Source organism: Anas platyrhynchos, chromosome 2 (assembly GCF_047663525.1).
Source record: "Anas platyrhynchos isolate ZD024472 breed Pekin duck chromosome 2, IASCAAS_PekinDuck_T2T, whole genome shotgun sequence".
Lineage (NCBI taxonomy): Eukaryota > Metazoa > Chordata > Aves > Anseriformes > Anatidae > Anas > Anas platyrhynchos.
Window position 1 is genome coordinate 104523088 of NC_092588.1, and position 12204 is coordinate 104535291.

General features: G+C 35.6%; 1 protein-coding gene across 1 annotated transcript in view; it reads left to right on the plus strand.

Moving 5' to 3' along the window:
• Positions 1 to 11305, plus strand: part of CUL1 (cullin 1) — a 50196-nt gene extending 38891 nt beyond the window's left edge. Inside the window, exons 10-22 of the mRNA XM_027451303.3 lie at positions 63 to 170; positions 255 to 361; positions 1529 to 1577; positions 2100 to 2231; positions 2767 to 2884; positions 3739 to 3815; positions 4547 to 4678; positions 5970 to 6062; positions 7389 to 7436; positions 7522 to 7604; positions 8785 to 8890; positions 9749 to 9862; positions 10766 to 11305. Of these exons, the coding sequence (XP_027307104.2) occupies positions 63 to 170; positions 255 to 361; positions 1529 to 1577; positions 2100 to 2231; positions 2767 to 2884; positions 3739 to 3815; positions 4547 to 4678; positions 5970 to 6062; positions 7389 to 7436; positions 7522 to 7604; positions 8785 to 8890; positions 9749 to 9862; positions 10766 to 10846 (1248 nt within the window). The 3' untranslated portion in view covers positions 10847 to 11305. The remainder of the gene's footprint in view (positions 1 to 62; positions 171 to 254; positions 362 to 1528; positions 1578 to 2099; positions 2232 to 2766; positions 2885 to 3738; positions 3816 to 4546; positions 4679 to 5969; positions 6063 to 7388; positions 7437 to 7521; positions 7605 to 8784; positions 8891 to 9748; positions 9863 to 10765) is intronic.
• The last annotated feature ends 899 nt before the right edge of the window (positions 11306 to 12204 follow it).

The following is a 12204-nucleotide window of genomic DNA, read 5'->3' on the forward strand; positions in this document are numbered from 1 at the left end:
GAGGAAGGAGAAAGTAGAAAGCACAAAGTCAGTGGGTTGCGAACAATCTTTCTCTGTTACAGGATCCAAAAATGTACGTACAGACAGTGTTGGATGTCCATAAGAAATACAATGCTTTAGTCATGTCTGCGTTCAATAATGATGCTGGCTTTGTGGCTGCACTGGACAAAGTAAGTATATATAATGGCATGTGGTAACAATTTTCTTTCCTTTTTCTATTTCCCCAAAATTTCACGATCTTTTGTGATTTATAGGCTTGTGGTCGATTTATAAATAATAATGCAGTGACAAAAATGGCTCAATCATCCAGTAAATCCCCAGAGCTACTGGCACGATACTGTGACTCGTTGCTAAAGAAAAGGTACGTCTTCGAAGACGAATTATTATTCCAGGTTGGCTTTTGTTTTAAAATGATTTATACTGTGAAGTTTTATTTTGTGTATTCAGAAAGAGAACATAACTTTTGAAGAAAAACTAATTATATCAATTCCTGATTTTATACAAACCAACCAAAAAATCAGTAGGGCCTTTCCTAAAGATGATATGTAGTTTACTTTTCTTTTTTAAAGAATGGCAGGAGGGTGGGAAATAACAAAAGAACTAAGATCTTTTTTCGTATAGAAAACTAAGTTCTAGTTTTTCTTAGTTCTACATGTATTCTAACGTCTAGGTGCTCCCCTCCCCCCCCCATAAATTTGAGTGGTGCAGTATATACATGTGTTAAAGAAAAGAAACGCAATCCCTTTTCCATTAAAGTTCTTGCTTTCCTTCTGTTGTTCTCTCTGTATATTCTTCCATCTGGGCAGAAATTGAGGAGGACAGAAATTGCCTTCTGAGTTGTCATAGTTCATATTAAGTTATTTAACTTGAAATGATTAAACAGCACATAAATTGAGTTGGTACCAGTCCAGTTCATACTGGATTGGTGTCATTTTTGTCACTGGCAACTTTGGGGTGGGAGGGAACAAAACCAGAAAAACTTGCTCACTTCTCACTTCCCATCCATCCCTTTTTTCTTCCTGCAAAGGATTTATTTTTCCCCTTTATAAATACTACCCTTCTATAGCTTAGATTCTCCATATCAAGCATGATATGGAGAAAAACAATGTATTGCCACCTTAGCTTTCAAGATCCAGCTATCTGAGCTGTTTCCTTTTCACTGTACTATCTAAGATAAGAAGTGAAGGTAGCATTTAGCAGCAGAAAACAAAGGAGGAAGAAAGGGATCCACATTTAAGCCCGTATATCCTGAGAAGTATGAGGCTATCAGGAAATCACAAGCAATTAATGGTACAGGAATTCAACCTATTGTTTCAAAATCACATACTTTAGAAGTGCTTGCATATGTGTGTTTTGTGGAGTAAAGAGAAAAGCATTCATTTCATTACACTGTTTCCTCTTTTGAGAGTCTTTGATTCCAAAACTATTAGTTTTCCTTTGTTTATGAAATAAATTTCCATATACTTGTTTATTTTGGCCTAATATAGCAGTTTGGGGAATCATAAAAAATTCACTTGTTTCATTACAGCTCAAAGAATCCAGAAGAAGCAGAATTGGAAGATACACTCAATCAAGTGGTAAGACATCTGTAAATAGTTAGCTCTCTTCCGTTTTTAGCTCTGAAAAGTTAGTAATATTAAATTGTCACGTAAGTCAGATGAGATCAAACCTGTTACTTTGTATGTTTGATTTCATTAGCTTTTCAGTGATGGTCTTTATCTCTGAGACTTGTTAATGGTATTTCATTGTACATAATTTTAATACAGAGTACTTAGTGTATTTAAAATGACAAGGTAGAATTTCCACTTAGTTTAGTTGATTTATATATATGCATAACAGTTTCTACACTGGTTTTATATAGCTATATACATGTATATACACTATCTATATTAATGCATAATAAGACTATTTTTGTGGACTATACAGTCGATTTTTTTAAAATTATATTCAGATTTACAAAAAATAAAAGGAGAAAAAACGTTCAAAAAAAAAAAACAACCCTGCTGTGAAGTTTGAACTGTTATTGAAGTAGGTCCTGTTAAAGCTTTTCACAACAAATGCTTAATTTTCTTTCTTACAAATTATCTTGGCTTTTCCAGATGGTTGTCTTCAAGTACATTGAGGATAAAGATGTGTTTCAAAAATTCTATGCCAAAATGCTGGCAAAAAGACTTGTACATCAGAACAGTGCTAGTGATGATGCTGAGGCAAGCATGATCTCTAAACTAAAAGTGAGTATTCCGTGCTTGTCCCATGATCTACCATATTGCACGTCTTCACAGTACCTTGGATATCACTGCTGTATGTACTTTCACTTTGTTTTTTCACTTACTTCATGTACAACAGAAAAATACGCAACCTAGTTCTCATCTACTTCTAATTTTTTTAACCTCTTAGGAACTTGTAATGCATGTCTGTTTGATGGAGTTAAAGTTTATTCTTAATCCAATAAATGACATAGATATTATTGTCCAAGTGAAGGACTTAATTTCATTAACTTAATTTCATTTGTTAGTGCAATGTCAAGCGAAATAAGATTTAATGATTTTTTGGTAGTCTGTTTCATTATGTGTTTTTGTTTCATCTTTAAACAAAACTTTCACTTTTTGATAACTTGAAGAACACATTTAGTTGGGATCTAAAATTCAGTAAAGGAAATACTGAACTGTGTACATCTTTTAAGAAAACAGGCTCCTATGCTTTGTTTTCATTCTTCAGTGTCAAAACCTGTTGTCTTGTGCTGACATATTTGTTTTTAAAATACAGCAAGCTTGTGGTTTCGAGTATACGTCCAAACTGCAACGGATGTTCCAAGATATTGGTGTAAGCAAGGACCTGAATGAGCAATTTAAAAAACACCTGACCAATTCAGAACCACTAGATTGTAAGTAGTATTTTTACGTGCTAACTATATGAAGGAAACATTATTTGACATACCTTAACTCCCCAATGGTTAGAGTTACTATTTTATCCAAGATAACTAGGATTTTTAGTCTTCTGTGTCTGTACTTCATCTTCTTCATTCCATAGCTTTTTGTAGCTTGTATTTGGGTATCTAATGAAAGTAAGTTGAATGCTGTCACTTTTTTTTAATTGAGATGATTTTCCGTAAACAGTTTTGGTTTCGAACACAACATGGCTTAGTAATTGTACTTCTGTAAGAGTTAAGAGAAAGGATACTGCATTACACTGTTAGAAAGCCTTATTGCTTTCTTTTGTGTGTTTATGGCTTTTGTGTTGTTTTTGTTTTTAATTTGAAGCATATCGAATCAAATCCTTTCAAAAAATGATAATTATTTGTTGGATTACATTAGAGTTTTGTATTTTTATTTCTTATTGAATTACGTTATATGCCTTACAGATATAAACGTGTAATTTTTGTTCTTGCTATGCGTTGTGTTTTAGTTACACACAGAAATGTGTGTTTATAAGTTTTTATACTGGCATGGTAAAAGAGAAGTCTGTTGTGGGGTAGAAGCAGGGCAATTTCTGCAAATGAAAGAAAATTGAGTGTCTGTCACAAACCTAAACCTATCCAGCTGTACAATCATACTTCATGAATTTCTTTGTTCTATGGCCTGAATAATAATGTATATTGCTTAATGATTTTTCATTGTGTTAGTTTGAGCAAAACAGAACTATTTCCTGTGTAAGAACACGAACTGCATGTTTGAGCAGCGAGTGGAAGCAAGGAAGATAATGCAGTCCAGCCTACTTATGTGCATTTTTCTCTTCCAGTGGATTTTAGTATACAGGTGCTGAGTTCTGGATCATGGCCATTTCAGCAGTCTTGCACATTTGCTCTGCCCTCTGAGGTAAGGTGCTGCACTTTGTTCATCAGAGCAATGAGATTACTAAACAAGAGCAAGGCTGGTGTGTGCGCGTGTTTTGTTGTGTGTCAGAGGACTGGAAGGTTCTTTTTTGTCTAAAAGCTTTGTATGTGGGGTTTGGCTTTTTGGCTGAAGGATATGGGGAATAAGATAAGCGAGTAAAGGTAGTGGGAGAAAATTATGTGAAATACCTAAATTCTTTCTTCTATAGAAAGACAATTAATGAAGTTTTCTTCAAAACATTCCACAGTAACTGAGACAAGTCTTTGTTAGTGTATCTTTTTTTTTGTATAGGTCTGTGTAAGAAACTTTGTTGCAGTTGCTTCCAAATTATTTGGATATTGTAATCATTATTCTTGATAAGCACTCAGCAGAAAACTAGACAAGAAATGAGTGCTTAACCTGAGAAACAACTGCTGTTAAGTGGAGGATCAGGGTAGTTTAATCACCTTTCTAGTCTTACCTAATGTCTCAAAAAGGGAAGAATGAAATTTAGATTCTTGTTAAGGTTTTTATTGTTAATGACATTTTAAAGGGGAAACTCATTACAAAGGGAAATGTTCCATCCAATCAGAAGAACCTGAATATTTCGTATTTCAGACAACATTGCAGCATAGGGCAATCAGATTTGATTGTCGTGTGTTGGTTTCAGAGCATATTCTAGTAAAGGATGAAGAAAAATAATATTCCTTTTTTTTTTTATTGTTTTTATACAGTTAGAACGGAGCTATCAGAGATTCACTGCATTTTACGCCAGTCGTCATAGTGGAAGAAAACTAACATGGTTGTATCAGCTGTCCAAAGGGGAACTGGTTACCAACTGTTTCAAAAATAGATACACGTTACAGGTACGAATAAGGTTATGCCAGTAGAAACACTTGATGTTTGCATTTTTAGAGGGCTGGTCGCGGCTGATCACTTTGGAGACATGCATTCATGCTCTACTCCACTGCTTTTATGTATTGTAGATGAGCTGTACAATCTCTTCTTATTTGGAGATAACTGGTTTTCCCAACATTAAAGGATAATTGTGTAGATAAATGTGTTTAAAATGGCAAAGTGTGTAGATGGTGAAGTAGTGGAGTTCATGTGAATACCTGTGCGCCCATACAAACAAATTTTAAAAGATAATATGGAGACTTAAGCTGTGTTTTATTTGTATGTCAAAATATTCATTAACAGTATGTAATGATATATTGCAAGTGTTTTAAATCATTTGGTTCATCAATTGTCGCATTTGTGTGTGCTTGTATGTGTTTAGCTACTAAGTTTAGCTAATTAGCTTTACTTGTGTACGATGCTACTGGCTGAAAAAAAGCACTGGTGCAAGACTGAAGGTATTCTGGGTATTTCTAATGTGAACAAATACTAGCTCTCAACAGGTAGTTGTTGGTGTTATGACAAATAGAACCTTTGTTATATGTTTGACTTATTTACTGTAATGATACTTAAGATATCTTTAAAAGAAATTTGACTTAGAAAAGGGAATATATTACTTGGGGTTTAAATAGTTGTTGAACTGGGTTACGTGAGACAACAGACTGTTATGGAAGATCTCATGCATGTCATGCTTTTCTGTCTGTGTTCTCTCAAAGTAGGCAGAGGAGGGGAGTTCACAACAGTGAGAAGAAACAAAATAATCTCAGACTCTGAACTTGTGTAATCAGCATATGTTAACCCAACGGTGATAGACGTGAATAAGCCACTGATAGCTGCTTGTTTATAAATTTGTTTTCATTATTCTGTTAGATTTGAGAGGGTTGTGAGAATGAAGTCAGTAGTCTGTGTAGGTTTTCAATGAAGATTAAACGAGTAAGAGCCAGAGAATGATGGGAAAATAATTAAAAATTGATATTAACAAGTGGAAAGATATCGCTTTGACATCATAATGGAAGATATTAAGTGTCTGTGGCTAGTTCAGTGCTCATTATCTTAGGGTTTATGTCTAGATAATGCTGAAAGGTAGAGTTCTGGTTATATAAGTAGTATCAGACTTCCTGTATTGTATAATGATTAGTGCTAGTTGGCTATTTTCCACTGTCCGGTTATTCCAGCATGTGTGTTCACGCTGGTGAATTCCAAGCTGTTCAAGTTCAGTAAGTATGTTCATTCTCATTCTCTGATTTTTGTTTCTGGTAGGCATCCACATTCCAGATGGCAATTTTACTGCAGTACAACACAGAAGATGCCTACACTGTGCAGCAGTTGACAGACAGTACTCAAATAAAAATGGTAGTGATTTTGCACATTTAACTGCACTCTTTGGTCATCAGGGCTCTTCTGCTATCATAAGAAACTGGGATTAGACATGCTTTAAGCCAGAGTTGATTTCTGTCCTGAAGGAGCAGATGTGCTCTATTCTTGGTTAACTTTCCTGGTTTACTTTCCTGTAATCGTAACTGCTTAATCTTCTAAGGAATCTTAGCATGTCTGATCACTAGAGTGAATTGTGCACGCTCCTGCTGAATTCCCATATCAAGTTTTCAAAGTTTCTCTGCATAAATCTTTAATATTAAATACTGTTCTTCCTAGAGAACATCTTATTTCCTAAATGATTGTGTTTTGAGTTTGTTTTTCGTTGCATTTCAGTGCTTATATATGTGAATGTAGTAATGTCTGTATATCATAGGCTCACTATCTGTTGTGAAAAAGATTCCTTCTTCTTTCCAAGTAGCCTTTAGAACCCACAATTTATTTGGCATTTTTGTCTTTTTCTAGTAGTTCTGAATCGAGTCTGCTGGGACTTCTGGAAAGTTAGGCAATACCTAGTCAGTGAGGGTTTTAAAATTTTGATTTCAGAAATGCAAATCTAGTAAGTTACTGCTGTTGATAATTTACAGCAATTTCAGAAGTTTTATGTATGCTGAAGGGCTACCATTTATTACAGATGCTTGTTTGCAGATATCTGCAGATAGATAAATGCAAACGTATATCGCTATATATATATTATATTATTAAAAAATACGTATTTGGCCCAGATCATGATTGGACCTGAATAAAACTCTTCATTCAAGTGAAACTTAATGAAATGAAATCCAGAAGACTTTCACTGTGTTAAAATAGCAGCTTTGCAACCTTGCACAGAGCATTGACTGGTGTAGCCATCTGGGTGTCTGACCAGTGACAGTAACCAGAACAGACCTCTGTATTGAAGACAAGAAAAATATGTTAATCAGAAAGCAGAGGGTGCCTACTTCTGAGATTTAAGCCTGGCATGGTACTTATATTTGCATGGTTTGAAGGAAAATGATTTTTAACACTTAGAGGTGATTTTTTAAGCAGATATTTAGAACAACAACTAGAAAGATCTTTTGTTTGGAATTAGTCTTTATAAAGAATTTTATAGTATTTGCCTACTACAGGGGAATGTGTCCTAATACCCCAAAAAAGACCTTATTACTTCTTTTAATGTTAACTACATTTTTACTGCTTCTCAGACTCATTTTGGAGTGCTCTGCACTCAGTAGTCCTTACCGTAAGTCTGTATATTGTTGTTAGAGGATTTTAGGTTTAGAGAAGGGAGCAGTCTGTCTGATAATATTTTCTGTAATTTTGTAGGATATCTTGGCACAAGTTCTACAGATACTGTTGAAATCAAAATTACTTGTAAGTACTCCTTGTTTTTTATGATATGCCTAACATCCAGCAAAATGTTAATGACGTTAATGTTTATTTACTTTATTTCTTGCAGGTTTTGGAAGATGAAAATGCAAATGTTGATGAGGTGGAGTTAAAACCAGATACCTTAATAAAACTGTATCTTGGTTATAAAAAGTAAGGAAAACCTTCAGCTGCCTACCTACATCACTTATATAGCATGGGTAGCATCCTGCTTCTCTGCTTTCAAAGTTTGGGTAAAATGTAACATGCATGGGATGAAAGCTCCAGGGCACAAGTGCCAATACAAATATAGATCCAGATACCAGCTTTAAAGGAGACAGCTAGTAAGGGAATGGAGATTTCAGTTGTCTGACTTTCTCATAGTCTGGCAAAGCCTTAATATGTTTTCACATCTCTATTTTGTTCCTTGATTCGATTCTTACCTAATTCTTGTATAATTTATTTCTGGCAAGATATGCTGCTTGCCAGTTATAATTGTGCTGTTTTTTTTTTTTTTTACTGGAGTGCATAGCGTAAATGCAGTCCACAAAGGACATTACATTTTATAAAGTAGTATACAGTGATCAGCAAGGGCCAAAGACTTAAGTGTCCATCCAGTCACAATAACATGAGAAGATCAGTGGGCTCATTTTAGAACTTCAAAGTGGAAAGTGATGTAAAAACTTGAACATGATTCTCAGTAGTTTTTACTTTCTACTTTAACCAGTGTTGTTTTCAGTGTTTGTGTATTTTAAGCTGTTCGCACCACTGTGCTGACTTCTTATCATGTTAACCAGAGCATAGACACACATTCAGTGAGGAATTCAGCACTTCCTGAAGATAAGATCTTAAGTGAATGAAACATTTATTTTAAAACTTGCCCTTGTACCTCCCTCTTCATCTGCTTTTTTCTGCTCTTGACCAATAATAAAAGGTTTGAGAATTCATTGTCAGCTACATCAGTGTAGTAATGGAAACACTTGAGTGTTGCTGTATTGTGTGGACTGTAGGCTCCCAAATTACAGCTCACAGGACTGCTAAGTATGTAGTGAAACCTCTGTCCACTGCAGCACTTCCAAGTGTGGCTGACAGGCTGAGCACTGAGACATGATCACAAGTGCCCTGGTGCTGTGGCGTATTCCCTGCTTGTAACGTGGCATGATACATGCTGCACATGGTCACGGGCCCACTGTTTTTCTAGTTATTTTTTTTTATTTTAACTTGAATGAGATTATTTAAATCTTTTGGAACTGACAAAGTCTACTTTTGTTGTTCAAGTAATTGTGGGTAGTTCAGTGAGTTCTTGTTTTGAGAACAGGCTCATTGTTTGATTAACTTCTGTTTTTCTTTACAGCAAAAAATTAAGGGTGAACATCAATGTGCCAATGAAGACTGAACAGAAGCAGGAGCAAGAAACTACACACAAAAATATAGAGGAAGATAGGAAACTACTGATTCAGGTGACTAGTATTGCAGAGTACTGCCACACAGTGCACTTGAAATCCTAACTCTGTAGTCTTTTAATGAGATACACTATGGGATTTTTTTATTTTTTATTGAAAGACAATGTGTAGTACCAATGCAACGGAATGAAGCTAAAAATATATTTACAATGCTCTTGAAGGTGCTTCCAGTGAAAGACATGATAGCATACCGTCCTTCACATAGTTTTAACATGTTGGTGAGTGTTTGCGTTCCATGGAGGCATACACTCACCAGACCTCTATTCTGGGTGAAAATTAGTTATATCTAGGCAGAATGAACTAGAAGGTGTTTTTCTATCACTTCATTTGGAATCCACCTGAGAAGCAAGTAGGGCAAGGGAAGGAGATAAAATAGAATAGTTCAGTTAGAAGGGACCTTTAGAGTCCGACTGCCTGACCTCTTTAGGGCTAACCAGAAGTTAAAGCATATTAATGAGGTTGTTTTCCAAATGCCTCTTGAACACTGACAGGCATGGGGCATCAATCACCTGCCTGCTACATAAATGGACTACTAAGAGAATGTTACAGTAAGGTTAAATGTTGTTTTAAGGTGAATTGCTGTTGGTACTATTGTCCTTACTGACCTTAAGCAGAGTAGTTCTCAAAATTCATGTGTCAAAAGCACTTTTGATGTCTGTATACCATATAGAATGAGTTATGAAAGTCTGTCTGAGTAGTTGGCACTTGTAGGTACACTTCTCCTTATCTGCTACTGAAGTAGTCTGTGATGATGCTTCTGTGCTAGCAAACATTATCTGCTGGGGAAGTGAAATGGTTCTATGCAGAAGTCAAGTTGTATGCACTAAAGCACATCTTTCTGACTTTGATGTGCAGGCTGCTATTGTAAGAATCATGAAAATGAGGAAGGTTCTAAAACACCAGCAACTGCTTGGAGAAGTGCTAACACAGCTATCCTCAAGGTTCAAGCCACGAGTTCCAGTAATTAAGGTGTGTGAAAATCATTGCTCTGAATCACTGATCTGGGGGTGAGGAAGATAAAATATATGCTTCTGAATTAAAAAGGGAAACTAAAGATGGGATGGGTAGGGACAGAGCTTAAAATTGTAACTAATAAGTAAGTATTTTAACCAGAAATAGATTCCTTATATGGTTTCTCAAATGTCTACTATTCATATTTTCATATGAAAATATTTTCATATTTTCAGTGGTAAAACAGTAGCTTGAGTGCTTTTATTTATTTATTTTCTGTGTGTGTGTCAGTGCCAGCATACAGCAATCCCTTCTCCAGGCTTACCACCTATTGTTCTGTTCTCATGGTTGTCAGAGTACCACTGCTTACAGGCCTTCTTACTATAATAGTTTCCTGATCTCTTCTAGAATAAAAAAAGTTGGGAAGGGGGCACTATATTTAATTGTTTTCCTAATTGGTTGGTTTAGTTTTTCTTTTCACATCGAAGACCCAGAGGGATAAGTGGAGCATGCAACAGCCCGTGGAGAGCCACTGTATTAACAGGCACCAGTGCTGAAAATGATGCATATAGACAAGTCATTAAACAGGCCACTGGTTACTGCTGTAGCAATCTTTAGTAACGTTATAGTAAGCACTCTACATCTTGGTTTAATTCTTTATTGCTGTCTTACTACCAAGTTGCTGAGCATACTACCATGGAATGGCATCAAGTAAGCATAATTCCATTCAGTGGACTAGTGAAGTGTCTTCAACATGGATGTGGTCAGAAATGGGAGAGTGGATTGCCTTGGTTTGTGCCCATTGCCTACTCCCATCTTCTACTTGGCATGAAAATCAAAGGCCAAAATTGTTCAAAGCTCGTAGCAACCACGGAGGCTTTCTGTCAGTGTCCCACCACTTACCTTTGTTTCTCCTCACAGAAATGCATTGACATTCTGATTGAGAAGGAGTACTTGGAACGTGTTGATGGTGAGAAGGACACCTACAGTTACTTGGCTTAACATTTTTATTAGCAAAATTTCTGACTGTGTGACACTCGGCAAATAGGTATGTGATGGAAAGAATGAAAGCAACGGAACTTCATAGCAGCTACCCTGCTGCCATTTGGACCTCCCTTTTTAATAACTGAGACCAGGACTCCCATCAGCCAGTCTCAGACTTACATCAGAACTGCTCAGGATTGATACATTTCAAGTATGTAAATATGGACACCAATGCCATTTAACCTAATTTAAGAACAGAAAGGAATCAAACCCTTCTCCTTTAAGGGTTGCATGCTACTGCATTTAAATCAATACATTGGCTATATGATAAACAGCTGCCATCACAGGCAGCACTTATAAATGTTGGCAGCACTTTGAGAGCGAGTCTGAATGGACCCATGTGTAATCTGCTATGAAAAACCATTTGTATAGTGTGTTTCATTTTTTAATGTGATAAATAAAAAAAAAATTAAAAGATTTCTGTACAAGTTGCATTTGGTTTTATTGTTTTAAGTTTCATGACTTATCTTTCTAAATGTAAATAAAAGGTATAATGGTTATGAAAGATATAGAAACTTGTTTTGCTTTTCCTCCTTTCCCATTTTCCAGTGATTTAAAGCACACTTTGTTCTCTGAAGAGATTAATTTTCATCTGTAATCAAACATAAGTATTATTTCTTTAAGAGGAAATGCCTGCTTTGAAAAGAGAAGAAAACTGTGATTTCACAAGATAAGCGGAATAGAAAATGTGAAATATGCAGAAATACTTGGTCATCTGAAATTGGAGTTATTTTTAACATATCCCATCACACTTGCCTAAGTATTGCCTTGAATAAGGTTTACGCTGCCCCTTTCTTTGAATAAAACAAAAAATTGAGTGTGTCCCTAAAGATTAACTCCTATTAAATGCAACCTGTGGTGGGAATAAAATGTTCCTATACATACATTGATTGACCAAGCTTCATTCCATTCTTTTCATGTTGTATATTCATCATATACATGTGAAAGGAAAACCGGCTTATGTATGTAACAAGCGAAAAGCTACCATCCTCACACGACTCAATCTTATTAATTATATTCTTCATTCTTGATGGTGAAAAGGCTTTTGCTTTCCCTTTTTTCCCCTTAGAAACAATCAGTATTTTGTTTGTGTGGCATGAAGGGAGGCAGGTTTGGTGTTGATAATATTCTCTGAATCTGAATTTTATGGTTAGAACTACTTTCTGTTATTATAACTAGGCTTTGACCTACAAAAATGCATGATTTTGTTTTTTTTTTTAAAAAAAAGTCCCAGCTTGAATTGTGGAGTATTAGATAGGATCCTAACTTGTTTGGAAAATGGATAGTCTGATCATCTTGAGATTTTGCAAGCTTCC